The sequence below is a fragment of the Meles meles genome, chromosome 11 (genome assembly GCF_922984935.1).
Source record: "Meles meles chromosome 11, mMelMel3.1 paternal haplotype, whole genome shotgun sequence".
In the NCBI taxonomy this organism is placed as follows: Eukaryota; Metazoa; Chordata; class Mammalia; order Carnivora; family Mustelidae; genus Meles; species Meles meles.
Window position 1 is genome coordinate 21,320,240 of NC_060076.1, and position 14,420 is coordinate 21,334,659.

Genomic DNA, 14,420 nt, shown 5'->3' on the forward strand with positions numbered 1-14,420 from the left:
TAACTTCCCCTTCCCCTTTACCCCCAACCCTTTTACTTATGGCCTCTATGAATTTGAATGCTCGAAGTACAACATATGAATGGAATCATACAATATTTATCCTTTTAAAAGTGGCCTATTGGCTCAGTCAGTCAAGCATCTGCCTTTGGCTCGGGTCATGATCCCGGGGTCCTGGGATCGAGCCCTGCATCAGGCTCCCTGCTCAGCAGGAAGCCTGCTTCTCCTTCTGCCTGCTGCTCCCCCTGCTTGTGCTCCCATGTATGCGTGCTCTCTCTCTCTCTGACAAAGAAATAAATTAAACAAAACAAAACAGGGGCTCCTGGGTGGCTCAGTCCTTAAGCACCTGCCTTCAGCTCAGGTCATAATCCCAGGGTCCTGGGATCAAGCCCCGCATTGGGCTCCCTGCTCAACGGGAAACCTGCTTCTCCCTTTTCCACTCCCCACTGACTGTGTTCCCTCTCTTGCTGTGTCTCTCTCTCTCTGTCAAATAAATAAATAAAATCTTAGGAAAAAAATAAACAAAACAAAACAAAAAACTGGCCCATATCACTTAGCATAATGCCATCAAGGTTCATCCACATTGAGGCATAAGTTAGAATTGTCTTCCTTTTAAAGGCTGAACAAGGGGCACCTGGGTGGCTCAGTGGGTTAAAGCCTCTGCCTTCGGCTCAGTTCATGATTGGGGATCGAGCCCCGCATCAGGCTCTCTGCTCAGCAGGGAGCCTGCTTCCCTTCCTCTCTCTCTGCCTGCCTCTCTGCCTACCTGTGATCTCTGTCTGTCAAATAAATAAAATCTTAAAAAAAAAAAAATAAAGGCTGAATATATTCCATTGTATGAATATACCACATTTTGTTTCTGCATTTATGCAATCATGGTTATTTGGGTTGTCTCAACCCTTTGGCTACTGTGAATAATAATACCAAGAGTATACAAGTTGTCAAGTGTACAAGTTGTCCTTGAATGTTTCAACTGGGCAGCAAGATACATTAAGATAGACTTCAATATTTCTTAATTCTGATGAAGGAGGCAAGAACAAATCAATCCTAGATCTATCAGAAACTTCTTTCCTGTGCTTCCAAAGGGTAGAATACTTCTGCTGTGTGTCTCTTTGAGAAGCTCTCTTCATCTTGTACACCTGTTTGAGGTCCCTTAAGAGCACTTCAGATATCGGTCGGTAATCTCAATATTTTAGTTGTGATTTAAACATTCTGTCTAACTATACGAAGGCCCTCTCATGAGTAAAGTACTATAAAAAGCTTTTAAAAATATTTATTTTGAGAGAGAGAGAGCGCACATATGTGAGCAAGCAGTGGGGAGGGGCAGAGGGAGAGAGAGAATCTTAAGCAGGCTCCATGCCCAGTGTGGAGTTCAACTTGGGGCTTCATCTCAGGACCCTGAGATCATGACATGAGCTGAAATCAAGAGTCAGATGCTCAACGGACTAAGCCACCCAGATGTCCCTATAAAAAATGTTTTAAAAAATGAAGTTTAAAATTATTTTTTTTAGGGACACCTGGCTGGTTCAGTAAGTAGAGCATGTGACTCTTGATTTCAGGGTTGGGAGTTCGAGCCCCACACTGGGTATGGAGATTACCTAAAAATAAAATTTTTAGAAAATAAAAAATAAAATGACTTTTGAAGAATTTTATTTTATTTTATTATTTATTTGTTTATTTTTAGAGAGAGCCCAAGCCAGGGTGGCGGCAGAGGGAGAGAGAGAGAATCTTGAACAAGCTCCGTGCCCAGCAGGGAGTCCCACATGGGGCTCAATCTCATGACCCTGAGATCACGTCCTGAGCCAAAATCAAGCGTTGGATGCTTAGGTGACTGAGCCACCCAAGGCACCCTCTAAAATGATATTTTTTAAAGTGTAGAAATTGACAGGTTGCTTTGGAGAGCCAGGAAACTGGTATTTGGGTAGACTGAAGCCTGAAGAAGGAGCTGATGCTACTGAACAAGATGTCCACAGATGAGCAAAATAAAATGCTTTGAAAGGTAGGAAGTGTACTTTGCATTTTTTTCAACAATTCTTACATAATGGTTCTGAATTAAATTTTAAAACAATATAAAATCTGCACATTATATTAATAGGTACAAATAATAACTCCAAATATGCATATAATTTAAAAAATTTTAAATTGTATGGTTTTTTTCCTTCTTTGCTCTACTTCCTGTCTCTTTTAGTGCATGTTTTTGCGGCGGATGTGTGGCAAATGCAACCTAATACGTTCCTCAAAGCTATCTGGTTCATTGATGTCATCTTTTCTTGTTTGAAAGCACTGTTGCATATTTAATTTTGTCTGTGTGTGTGTGTGTGTATCTTTGGCACTTTACTGAAAGAGAACTTTCAGGAGTACAATGCCGTCTTGAAACCAAAAGTTGAAAGTTTTTGGTGAAATCTAGATATGGACACAAAAAGAGCTCTCTCTAAATGCTCCTTAAGAAGATGGTGTATTGGGGCGCCTGGGTGGCTCAGTGGGTTAAGCCGCTGCCTTCGGCTCAGGTCATGATCTCAGGGTCCTGGGATTGAGTCCCACATCGGGCTCTTTGCTCAGCAGGGAGCCTGCTTCCCTCTCTCTCTCTGCTTGCCTCTCTATCTACTTGTGATCTCTCTCTGTCAAATAAATAAATAAAATATTTTTTTAAAAAAAGGGCAGTGTAAAGCTCCCTAAAATGAGATAGACTTAAAAAAAAAAAAAAAAAAAAAAAGAAGATGGTGTATTGGCCATGCTCTCTTAAAAGAAAAACATTTTTCTTAAGCTAAAGATGTTCTCAGCAATAATCCCACTGTTGCAAATTGAACACTGGTTAAGTATTCTGTTTTAATTCTGGTGACACATACCAACCAGGAGATAATTTTTCATTCTGTGATTTCATGAACTCACTATTGGGTAAGAAGTAATTCTTTTTACCATAAATAAATAAATAAATAAGTAAATAAAAATCAAAATAAAAATAAAAGAAAGCAACAGAACAAGTCAATAAAAAGAACACATGAGAGTTACACAATCTAATGTAGAATATGGATTGGGCTAGTACAAAATTGTCAAAATATTAAAAACGTGATTCATGCAAATATAAAAAGAAAACCTAAGATTTTACTCAACTAATTAAGGGCCCCTTGCTGAGGGCCTCAGCAAGATGTTGACTTCAAAGGAGTACTAGTAAGATATCAAGGTTCCAAGGAAAATTTAAAGAATATACGATACACACACATATATTTCTCTGTTAGGTGTGATAAGATGAATTTGCTAAATGCAAAACTGGCTGACATCATATAAGACAAAATCTTATTATTAGATTTATCGTATTTTTACCTGGCAGGAATCACTTCCATCTCTACTGGAATAATTAGTTTGCATTGTTATGGACAAGAATCTTTTGCACTTCAATTTTCTGCAAGTGATCTTTTTTTTTTTTTAAGATTTTATTTATTTGACAGAGAGAGATCACAAATAGGCAGAGAGGCAGGCAGAGAGAGAAAGGGGGAAGCAGGCTCCCTGCTGAGCAGAGAGCCCAATGCGGGGCTGGATCCCGGTCTTGGGATCATGACCTGAGCTGAAGGCAGAGGCTTAACACACTGAGCCACCCAGGTGCCCCTGCAAGTGATCTTCTATCTCTATCTACAGAGTTGTAAAAGAGCCCCGCTAATTAAAAAAAAGTCCATCAAAGGTGCACAACCCTATAGAATTAGATAATCCCCAGAAGGGTTACAACACCCACCATCCTGCTGAAAATACCCAGTAAACTTGCCCATTTCAAGGTTTTGGGCTATTTTCCCTGGTATCAGCAATTAAAAAACTATGCGTATACACACACACACACACACACACACACACACACACTACACACACACACACACAGATATATTTAAATTTACTGATTTACTCTGCAGGAGACATGCCAGAGAAGGAGAAGGCCGGCTTAACAGTATCCTAAAGGAATCTATTTTTGTAGAAAAAATGACATGGTTTCAAAGTTTACAAAGAGTTGAGCTTAACAAAAACTTTGTCTAAATTAGAGAGGACAGACCCCTGTAACCCCACTGCCCCTCTACCACTCCCCAAAGGGGCTCTTATCTTTGCTGAACAAAAAATAATTAACAAGAAAGCCTGCTGCAAAAGAGCTGAGACAGTTTATTTTTAACTACTTCTTTTTAAGGTTGCACAACAAGTTTGTCCCTTATATGGGTGTGTTCATGGGTGGTTAGGTTTAGGGCAAGCTTATGGTAGAAAGAGAAAGCAAGTGAGGATATGGGTGAAGTAGCAGGGGGCCCTGCTCTTGGACAGATCTGCCAAGCTCTAAGCCTTCGAACTGGAACTTATTCCCATCCCACCGCAGCCTCTCCTTACCCCAATTTGCAAATAGTCTCTTTGGGTCTCTCTACCTCAATGACTTCCACCATCATCATCCACCCATCCACCCACACCAGAAATTTAGGTGACATCTGTAATTTCCCTTTCCTTTTCCTCCACATTCTACTGATCATAAAATCCAATGGATTCCACCCAATACCACTCTCGTTTGACACTTTTCATAGCCAGTGCTCTGCTCCTGGACGTGTCCTCTCTCGCCTGGATTACTGCAGCAGCCCCAGGCTGGTCTTCCGCCTCCCTAGCCCCAGTCCAGATGCCACAGAGCAGACATGGGAGCTTTTCCTGATGAGGTCACTCTCTGCTTAAAACCCTATTACAGCTTCTGAGCAACCTCCATTCCTTGGTTTATGAGGTCGTCCTTATCTCTGAAGCTTAATGCCTCTCTCCAACCATCTGTTCCCACTCTAAGGAGATCCTCCCCATTTCTAGACTATCTCTCTATAAGCCCTTCTCACCGCTTAGATTCCCCTCCAACGTCTTTTTCATCCTCTGGGTCTTAGCTTACTTCCTCTAGAAGCCTTCCCGACGCCCCAAGTTAAAGGTCCTCGGTGCGGCAGGAACTCCTGTCTGCTCCTCCCCCACCACAGCTCCTTCGCCCGGTGCAATCCTGCAACCTGGTCGTCTGTAGCCCTTGGGTGCACTGGACCGTTGGCTTCTCGCCCTCACCTTGTCCTTGGAACACCAGCCACTTCACCCAGTTCTCTTTCCCCTCCTCAAAGATTCCCCCTCCTTCTGCCCCTCACCCCTCTTTCTCTGCCACCGGGGTGCCTCCCTGAGCCCCAAGAAGCCTCGGATCTCCCGTTCCTCTCTTTTGCTTGAAGCACGTTTCGTCCTGGCACGGTCCGGGACTCTAGGGTCAGCTCTGTCATTCTGTCCTGGGTGTCTGTCCCTACTTGCAGAACGTCCGTGCCGAGGATGCCGGACCCTGTCGCTCTGCCCGCCGTGTCCCCCGGCGGAGCAGGTGCGCGAGCGAGTGAGGGGCGCGGAGCCAACGAGCGTCTTGCGGGCGCGCGGGGAGGAAGGGCCCGCGCTCCGCCACCTCCCCGGGACCCCGCGGCGCCGGAAGCGGCCGGGGCGGCCCCCTCTCCGCGGGGCCCGCCGCCTTATCTCGGCGCCTCGGGGCCGCGGGAGGAGTCGCGGGCGCGCCGGGAGGGACTCGGCTGCGGCATGGGCCGGGGGCCCCAGGGCGCGCGCCGCCCGCCTCGCCGCCTGCTGCAGCTCCTGCTGCTGCTCGGCTTGGCCCGCGGCGCGCACCCAGCGCTGGGCGCCGACGGTGAGTGCGGGCGGGGGGCGGGCGCGGCGCGGGGGCACCGTCGGGCCGTCGACGACGCCGGGCGCGCCGGGGACGCTTCCCCGCCCCGCACTCCCGGGGCAAGGCCGGCGCGGAGCCCGGGCGTGGAGCGCAGGTGGGGCCCGCTCGGGCCGTTGGGGCTCGGGAAGGCGGGGCGCACAGAGGCAGGAGGGGCTCCCCGCCCTCGCCCCAGGCATCTGGGAGCGCAGGGTGGGGGAACCTGGCGCAGGCGGCCTCGCCCTTGGCGCCGGGGACCTGTGGGGCGAGGCGGGGGTGGGCGCGAGCCGGAGCCCCCGGGGGAGAGCCTCGCCCGGCGTGGAAGGGCGCGGAAGGGCGCGGAAGGGCGCGGAAGGGCGTTCCAGCTGCGCTGTCTCGCTTCCGGCTCTGCTGCGGCTTTTGCACGACAAATTCTTGACCTGAAGCAATTTTCTTTCTACCTTTTAATTTTTTTCACCTAAGTGAAGAACCAGATGCTAATGTGGTGAGAAAGAAGTGGAAGGCAGATTACAGGAAAAAGGCATTCCTTAATCGAGTCATTCGTTCAACAGATGGTCCTTGAGTCGTTTCCCTGTGCAGGATGTGAGGTCGCCCCTCTGGCCCTCATTGAGCTCCTCTTCTGGAGGCGACAGACGAACAGATCACCCATTTCCAGGCAAATTGGAACGCACTGTCACATGTGGTAGGAGTTACACAGATTTAAACGTGTAGGGGAGGTGGCATTTACCCACTTACCCAGGTAATCCTAATAGACGGCAGAATGCCTAAGTGCTCTGAGAAGGTGTAGGTGGTCAGAGCAAGGCAAGATTCGTTCCAGCTTGGTGAACCTGGAGGCATTAGAGATGAGGTGATCCTTGAACTGGGCCAACAGGTTTGGTAATAATTGGGTATGGGAAGATGAGGAAAAGGCATCCCAGCTCATAGCAGAGGGCACAGTCAGCCCTCCATAAATATAAGCAGAATGAATCAATTTCACATGGAAGGGGCAGTGTGAGGAAGTACATGGAGGCAGAAAAGCATGGGGCCTGTGGTATATAGGAGATGGGTGGGAAATGGATGTGGAAAAGCAGATTGGATTAACCAGAAGGCAGAGTGCCTTGGTTGGCAGAACAAGTTATTTAGAGTCAGCGTTCCTGGGTGGTGGGAAGCCATTGGAAATCATCACAGGCTTTTGTACAGACAGTGATATAAGAAGTGGGTATAAGGAAACCCTCCAGCTTTCTTAGTAAAATCATTCATCCTGAAGTGGAATAGAACTTCCATGTAGGGAGATGGAGGGGGCGATTGTGTAGTTCAGACTCCTGTTTCCTCAAATTCTTTTCATCTTTGGACTTTTACCACCACTGGTTCCTTTTGATGACTTAACTTTTTGGGGGGGACATTTTTGAACATTAGATATTCTGGTAGGCTTTCTAACTTCTTTCCCTGCCTTGGTCTCCCACAGCAGTGTGCCTAAAAACCTGTAGATGCTTGGGACCTGTTTCAGAATCTGTGTTAGAGCCCTCTAGCCTAGGCAATGGTTGGACATGGTCCCATTGAATTACTGGGCTAAGATGGTGGAACAAAGTAACTACCTAAAGGCTACTACTTAAAGGCTATTGGGTGAATTTGGAGAAATGGAAGTGCCTGGTGGAGACTCCCTTTCCCTTTGTAGGCATTCTATCTTCATTTACAACCTTGACGAATCTGGTTTTCTTAAGGGTGGGTTTCCTTCCAGTGGGCGATGTACGGAATGCCTAGGCTTAGAACCATTGTAAGAGCTGGCCTACAAATTCTGAGGACTGGCCTACAAATTCTGAGGACTGGTCCCATGGTAAAGATAGCAGGGGAAGGGGATCGAATGTAGATAATAAGGTAGAAAGGGAACCGAAGGACCTAACAATGGATCTTAAGGTGATGGTGAACAGAAGAGGAAGGCGACACAAAGGTTTGAGGACTGGGTGACTTGGATATATGGTTCTGTAGGAGGAGGAAAAAGATTTGGGAAGAAAGATGTCATTTTGGATACCCTGAATTTGAGGTAATGTTAGGGCTTCTGGAGAGGTGAACTCATTAGGGAGTTAGGACTGTGGACAAGGGGTGTGTGCCAATGATGGAGACTTGTGGTCAGTTGAAGCCTTGAGGTTGATAAGAGGAAGGAGACCCAGGGCAGATTTGGGGGAAAGACCCATTTTCGATGAGAGGTGCACATACAGATGGGAGGAGGGCTGGGCCAGTCTAGCATCCAAGGAAAGCAGAGGAAGGGGAGCTGTGGGAGTAGAGACAGAGAAAAAAAGCTTTGGATCTGGTGGCTCTGCTCAGCTTGGGCCAGGGCTCTCAGAGCAGTGAGGGCGAGAGCCAGATGCAGAGGGCTGTAGTGAGTGCAGAGATGTTGGCTGGCTCTTAAAGATACTCTTTTTTTTTTTTTTTTAATATTTTATTTATTTGACAGAGAGAAATCACAACTAGGCAGAGAGGCAGGCAGAAAGAGAGGAGGAAGCAGGCTCCCCGCGGAGCAGAGAGCCCGATGTGGGGCTCGATCCCAGGACCCTGGGATCACGACCCGAGCCGAAGGCAGCGGCTTAACCCACTGAGCCATCCACCCAGGCGCCCCAAAGATACTCTTTAAAGAAGTTAGAAGCCAAGGGAAGGTCCCTATTCAGCTGGGCTGGCTAGGGCAGTGCAAGATTTTTTTCCCCCTGGGCTGATGGTTTTGGTAAAGGAGCCACAAACACGCTGTAGCATGAGGGCATTATCCAGTAGAGATGGAGACACTGAAAATGCAGAAATAAATGAGGCACTTTTTTTTTTTTGAAGATTTTATTTATTTATTTGACAACAGAGAGAGAGATCACAAGTAGGCAGAGAAACAGGCAGAGAGAGAGGGAGAAGCCGACTCCCCACTGAGCAGAGAGCCTGATGTGGGGCTTGATCCCAGGACCCTGATACCCTGAGCCGAAGGCAGAGGCTTAACCAACTGAGCCACCCAGGTGCCCATAAATGAGGTACTTAATGAAGCATGTCCAAAAGCGAAATTGGTCTACAAGGAGGAAAGCTTAGTCTCTGCGAGGGGAGGAGAAGAACAGAGAACTGCTCTTTTCCACACTGTCTACTTAGGGCTGTTCATATTTCAAAACCATCCCAGTCGGGCTCCCTCCCGGGAAGCTCTGGAGTTCCCTGCAGCCCAGCCACACCGTGCCCAAGTCCCTGCACCGCATTTGTAGGATGCACGTGTATTTCTAGGCATACGAGCAAACACTAGCACGTGTACGCATTTATACGGCACCCTCACTCTACACACTGAGGCCACGTTGCATATTACACAAACTGCCTAGTGTCGTTGTTTGCTGGACTAAGCTTCATGTGAGTCGGGGGCTGTGGCTTGTAATAGGAATTTGGTAGGTAGGGAAATGAAGACCACCCAAATGGGAAGAGGCAAGGGCTCTTTATACAGAGTTTGCTACACCAGGAGAGTCAGTCGGCATCACTCTGAGAGCCTGATAGCGGATCAAAGGGGAAGGCTTCTGGTGTGTCCTTGGCTTGAGGCTGGTGGCCTGGAGAAGCTGGAGGTGGTGTCCTAACAGCAGACATTCTACGTGATTGGTTAGGGGAGTGTACTGGACACTCTCTGATTGGTCCTAAGTGTGAAGCGAGGGCAACAATTAGGGAAGCCAGCTGTTAGCGATTAAATCCTGACCATTTGGGTCTTACTGCTGGAGGCTGTGGTTTGACTTCCTGGCCTGATGATGGCTGCTCATGCCTCCATGCGGGTCTGAGTTCTATTTTTATCTACGGCCTGGCCATTGTCTCTGTGTATATTCAGGGTCTCACTGGTAGCCTGTGCTGAATTGAGCTGAATCTGAATCGTTGTCAAAGACATTTCAGGGAGAAGAAGTCAGAGGCTGGGTGGAAGGGAAGTGTGAGGCACACAGTTGGTAGAGCAGGAGGGTGTTGTTGGGTGGGTGGGGTGCCAAGCCCAGGGGAATGGAAGGTTAGGAATGGGTGAGGAAGGGTGGAACCAGTCGGTCCTGTTTCTTAACCTTCACAGGCACAGTCCTGAGTCAGGAATGGCTGGGGACTTGTTGGCTCAGGACTGGCTGGGTTGGGAAGGCCAGAGGGAGGACAGGCGGAGGCCTTGAGAATCTTGGGGGAGTGATGGTGGTGGAGAGGCCTGGGAGTTTGTTCTTGCTGTGTAAAGTGCGCGTGACGTCACCATGTAGTGGGGGAAAGAGGAGGCATGGCGGGGGGTGAGTGAATTGTTTTGGAGTGACTTACAGTTGCTCAAAGTAAGGGAGCGGAATTCACGCTGATGGAGAAGATCCTCCTCCCTGTCTTCTGCTGCTGGGGTCTTGGCCCTGGGCATGTCCTCAGCCTTCTGGTCCCGTCCCAAAATGGGCTCCCCTGTCTCTGCAACCCCAGGTAGCAAGTGGCCTCTTGGCCTTCGCTCTGGAGAGCAGACAGGGGAAGTTAATTGCAAGGATTAAAGAAACAGTTTTCCGCCTGCTTGAGAATGTGAGTCAGGTGCGAGAGAATGCGTTAGTGGGCGACTTGCTGGACACGAACCGAGGGTGTGGCCTCAATGAAAGGCTGCTTGACTCAAAACACAAAAGCTTTGCAGTTGGGGCAGTTAGTGAGGGTTGGTTCTTGGTCGGGAGGCTACGCGTGGTGGGCCCCACTGGACGTTGATCTTGGTCGCTTAAGCTTCTGAGGTCTGAGTCAGGTGTTAGCCAGAAGGCTGGGAGGATGTGGGGCAGGCAGGGGATGATTATGTAAATTAAGATATTAAGAATCCTGGACCATCAGCCCCACGAATAGGTAGGCATCTGTCGACATGACAATATTGCTTCGGATTTTCGCACTAACGCAGCTCCGTCACCCTCTTCATTGGTGTATCTGGGAGTTGGCCAGCTGCCAGGACCTTCATGTAGTCTTTCCTGGAGTTGCCAAATAGTTGTTACAACAGCCTCTAACATATTCTAATTGCTTTACGTGTATTAGCTCTATTTCTCATTTACGTGTATTGCCACGTATGAGGTGGGTCTTTATTATCCTCATAGATTTATAGGAGGCGGAGTCCCAGAGCCCCATCTAGGAAGACACGGCTAGTCCAGTGGCAGAGCTGGGATTGTCCCCCCTTCATCTCACCCCTGCTCAGAACCTCTGGGCCAAGTGGCACGCCCTGCCTCTCGCATGACCCGTTTCCAGCCTTAATAACAATATCTACGGAGAGAGACAGAAATATTCATGTAAATCAGCCCTTTGCCTAGTGCCTTCCCGCTCATACAGCATTTCTGTTTCTCACTGAAGCCTCATGACAGAATTCTGTCTCACAGATTAAAACCGGAGGATGGGCAGGTCAATTTGCCTAAGATCACGGAGCCAGGGAGCAAGAGAGAAGTGTCCCAGCCTCGGTGGGCTCACCAAAACCCATCTCGGCCTCTCAGTGTTGGTTGTGGTTTTAGCTGGCTTTGTCGATACAGAGTGCTGAAGGGAAGTGGATGGAGGTTGTCTCTCTGGAAGTTCCAATAATAGTCACCAAGAGTACTTAGCCTTGTTGTCCCTCTAGACTTAGGAATGCCCACTGTCCTGTTTCTCTGCCAGTCATTCTAGGTATCCCTAGATACCTAGAGGGGGTTCCCTCAGTCACTACACAGCAGCCACTTCTCTGCTGTGCTGAGCAGAGTCTGCTGAGGACAAAATTAAGTCCTCCTTGATACGGATGTGAAGACGCCCTCCTGCCCCCACTTCCCCTCAGGTTATATAGCAAAGGTGCGGTGGTCTGTCGACTGGCCTGGAGAATTTCCATTCCTTGGATAATTATCACTGTCACCTTGGTCCAGCTATGCTCTGCATCAGCCTAGGCTTGGTGGATGACATCTTCAGGGTTGCTTTTTCTTTCCCCAGGATTCTGACCTTGAGGTTAAACTAGACTTGCCATGCGACCAGTAGTGTGGTCTACCTGGGAGGTTTTTTTTTTGGAATGCAGATTCTCAGGCCGAATCAGACTCTCTGGGGATTCTGTTTTAACAAGCTCTCCAGGTAGGGAGACCAGCTGTCTTGGTTGGCACCATAACGAGGGGTTTTCTGAGTCATAGGGCTTTTAGTTTTAAAACTGGGACAAAGTAGTCCCCCCATCTGTAGGTGATTCTTAACTGGGCTAGGGGCTGATGAATGGTGGAAACCATTGTGTGGTTAGAAGCGACCGTCCCTGTCCTCTTTTTTTTTTTTTTTTGTATTTTTTGATTTTTGGATCTTTCTTGTATTTTTTCAGGATTGTGCTTCCTGCCCCTTTCCTTAGGATAAGTTGTGTCATTGCCCCGTGATGTGTGTGTGCTGCAACCCCCCCCCCGCCCCCCCGCAAAGAGGCTACTTCATCCCTCAAGCAATTAGAACTCAGAAGTTGCCATATAAGGCGCTGCAGATTAGGTTAATTATGGCTGAGTAAGAAGCTTTAGTTGAGGCCTTTCTGCCTCTGGAAACTGCTTTCCCTCCTGCAGGTGGTCTGAGAAGCCTTTGGCAGCCCAGCATACAGGTCGTCTTTTTGTCAATATGGGAACAGACATTCATGGAGTTGGACATGCCAAATACTGTCCTTCTGGGGTTAACTTTGCTTAATTATTCCTAGTGGGTCATCAAAACAGGTACCCTAAGGATGATGTGTTGGCTGATTAGGGGACAAGGACTTTGGAGGCCACTTAACCCCTGCTGCTTAAAATGTGGTCCCGCTGGGAGCTAGTGACTCAGTCATTAAGCATCTGCCTTCAGCTCAGGTCATGATCCTAGGATCTTGGGATCGAGCCCTGCATCAGGCTCTCTGCTCAACAAGAAGCCTGCTTCTCGCTCTCCCACTCCCCCTGCTTGTGTTCCCTTTCTCTGTGTCTCTCTCTGTCAAATAAATAAATAAAATCTTTAAAAAAAAAAAAATGCAAAATGCTGGGCCCCACCCTAAATCAGAGCCTGCGGTTTAGCACCATCCCCAGGTGATTTGAATGCCCCTTTAAATTTTTAAAAAAGATTTCTGTATTTATCTTAGAGAGTGTTTTTATGGTTGGGGGAGGGTGGCAGAGAGAGAAGACAAGCAGACTCACTGCTGAGTGCAGGGCTGACCAAGGGGCTCAATCCCAGGATCCTGAGATCATGATCCTGAGATCATGGCCTGAGCCACCCAGGTGCCCCTGAATGCCCTTTAAAATTTGAGAAGCCCAAAGCCCTCATTTTACAGATGAAAAAACTGGGATCAGGAGAGGTTCAGTGACTCACTAAAGGTTGTACAATGAATAAGACTCAGCTAGATTCAGGGTCCGGTTCTGACAATTAGCTCCAGTGTTGCTTTCCCCCTGTATCTGGCTGCCTTCTTACAAGGCCTTATTTTGTTTGGTTCTGATTATTGAATGAACTTGAACTTAATTCAATTTATTTAAAAAACTTTACATTCTGTCTTTCGCTAATTCAGACTGGACTTCCGTTAATTTATCTGAGTGGGTGGTGCTCCTTTATTTCTTGATTGTGTGTGTGTGTGTTTATTAGATTCACTCAACAGTTGAATGAAATAATTTTTTTATTTTCTGTCTGATGTAAGTTTCTGGAACTGGATGTATATAAATGCTTCCATGTTTATAAAGACAAATATTTCATATCAGAAAAAAAATCAAACATTTTACCATTTTGTTGTTGATGATTTCATAAGTACGGCATTTATTTTTTGTTATCATACTGTATGTACACACTGGGAGAGTTCGTCCTTATATGGCTGATCACACTGGACTTAGGGACTTGACCAGGAACCTTTATTTATTTATTTATTTTTTAAGATTTTATTTATTCATTTGACAGACAAAGATCACAAGTAGGCAGAGAGGCAGACAGAGAGAGAGAGGGGAAAGCAGGCTCCCTGCTGAGCAGAGAGCCCGATGCGGGGCTCCATCCCAGGACTCTGGGATCACGACCTGAGCCGAAGGCGGAGGCTTTAACCCACTGAGCCACCCAGGCGCCCCCAGGAACCGTTATTTAAAAGGTATTTCCAGGATGTTGGTTGCATGTGATTATGAATTTACAGTGTCTCATGGCACCAGTTAAAAAATGTTCTGCGTTAAAATGTTAAAATGGTTGCACTTCCTCAGTCCCGATGGACATTTAAGTGCGGCGACCCATTTTACACTTGAGCTCTGCCTGTTGCCCCGATACTCAGGAGCCGCTCTTGTCCATTTCCTTCAGGCTGTAAACTCCATTTCATGCCAGGGTTAGCGAGGGGAACGGGGTATCTACCCGCTCCTTATCCATATTTGTACCTAGTTCCTTGAACTCTGAGTCCTATCCCTGACACCTGTCTTCCGAAGCGCTCAGTGGCCCCGATTCCTGAGCCTTTGGGGCCGGCTTTAAGTTCTTCGTCTCAAGCCATTCCCATGCATCTGTCTCCTGCATCTTCTGAAATATTGTCGCCGTCCTCATCTCTTGTCCTCCGGTCTGCCAGGGTTTATCCCTTTCTGGAGCTTGATGTCATGGGGGAGGAGGAGCTTTGAAAATGTACTAAATCTGCATGTTTAACTGCAAATCTTTCATCTGTAATAAAAAAACAAAACTTGTGTGTATTTTTTTCTTACAAGCTCTTTCGTATTCCTAATGTTGTGTGTTTGCATAAGCTCTTTGCTCCTCTCACCGGTCCCATTTGTGTCATGACTGCTGGTCTTTACAGAGCACTGACTTTGGGGAAACTTTTTTTTTCACTGAATTTGAATGTAATTTCTAATATTTCTTTTCTTTACTATTTTCACAACCC

At 47.5% G+C, this 14,420-nt stretch overlaps 1 protein-coding gene across 4 annotated transcripts in view; it reads left to right on the forward strand.

The window, feature by feature from the left end:
• Positions 1–5,403: 5,403 nt before the first annotated feature.
• SUSD1 (sushi domain containing 1) overlaps positions 5,404–14,420 on the forward strand; it is a 129,962-nt gene continuing 120,945 nt past the window's right edge. For all 4 annotated transcript variants that reach the window (XM_046023878.1, XM_046023876.1, XM_046023877.1 and 1 more), the window contains exon 1: positions 5,404–5,650. In XM_046023878.1, the coding sequence (XP_045879834.1) occupies positions 5,545–5,650 (106 nt within the window). In that variant the 5' untranslated portion in view covers positions 5,404–5,544. The remainder of the gene's footprint in view (positions 5,651–14,420) is intronic.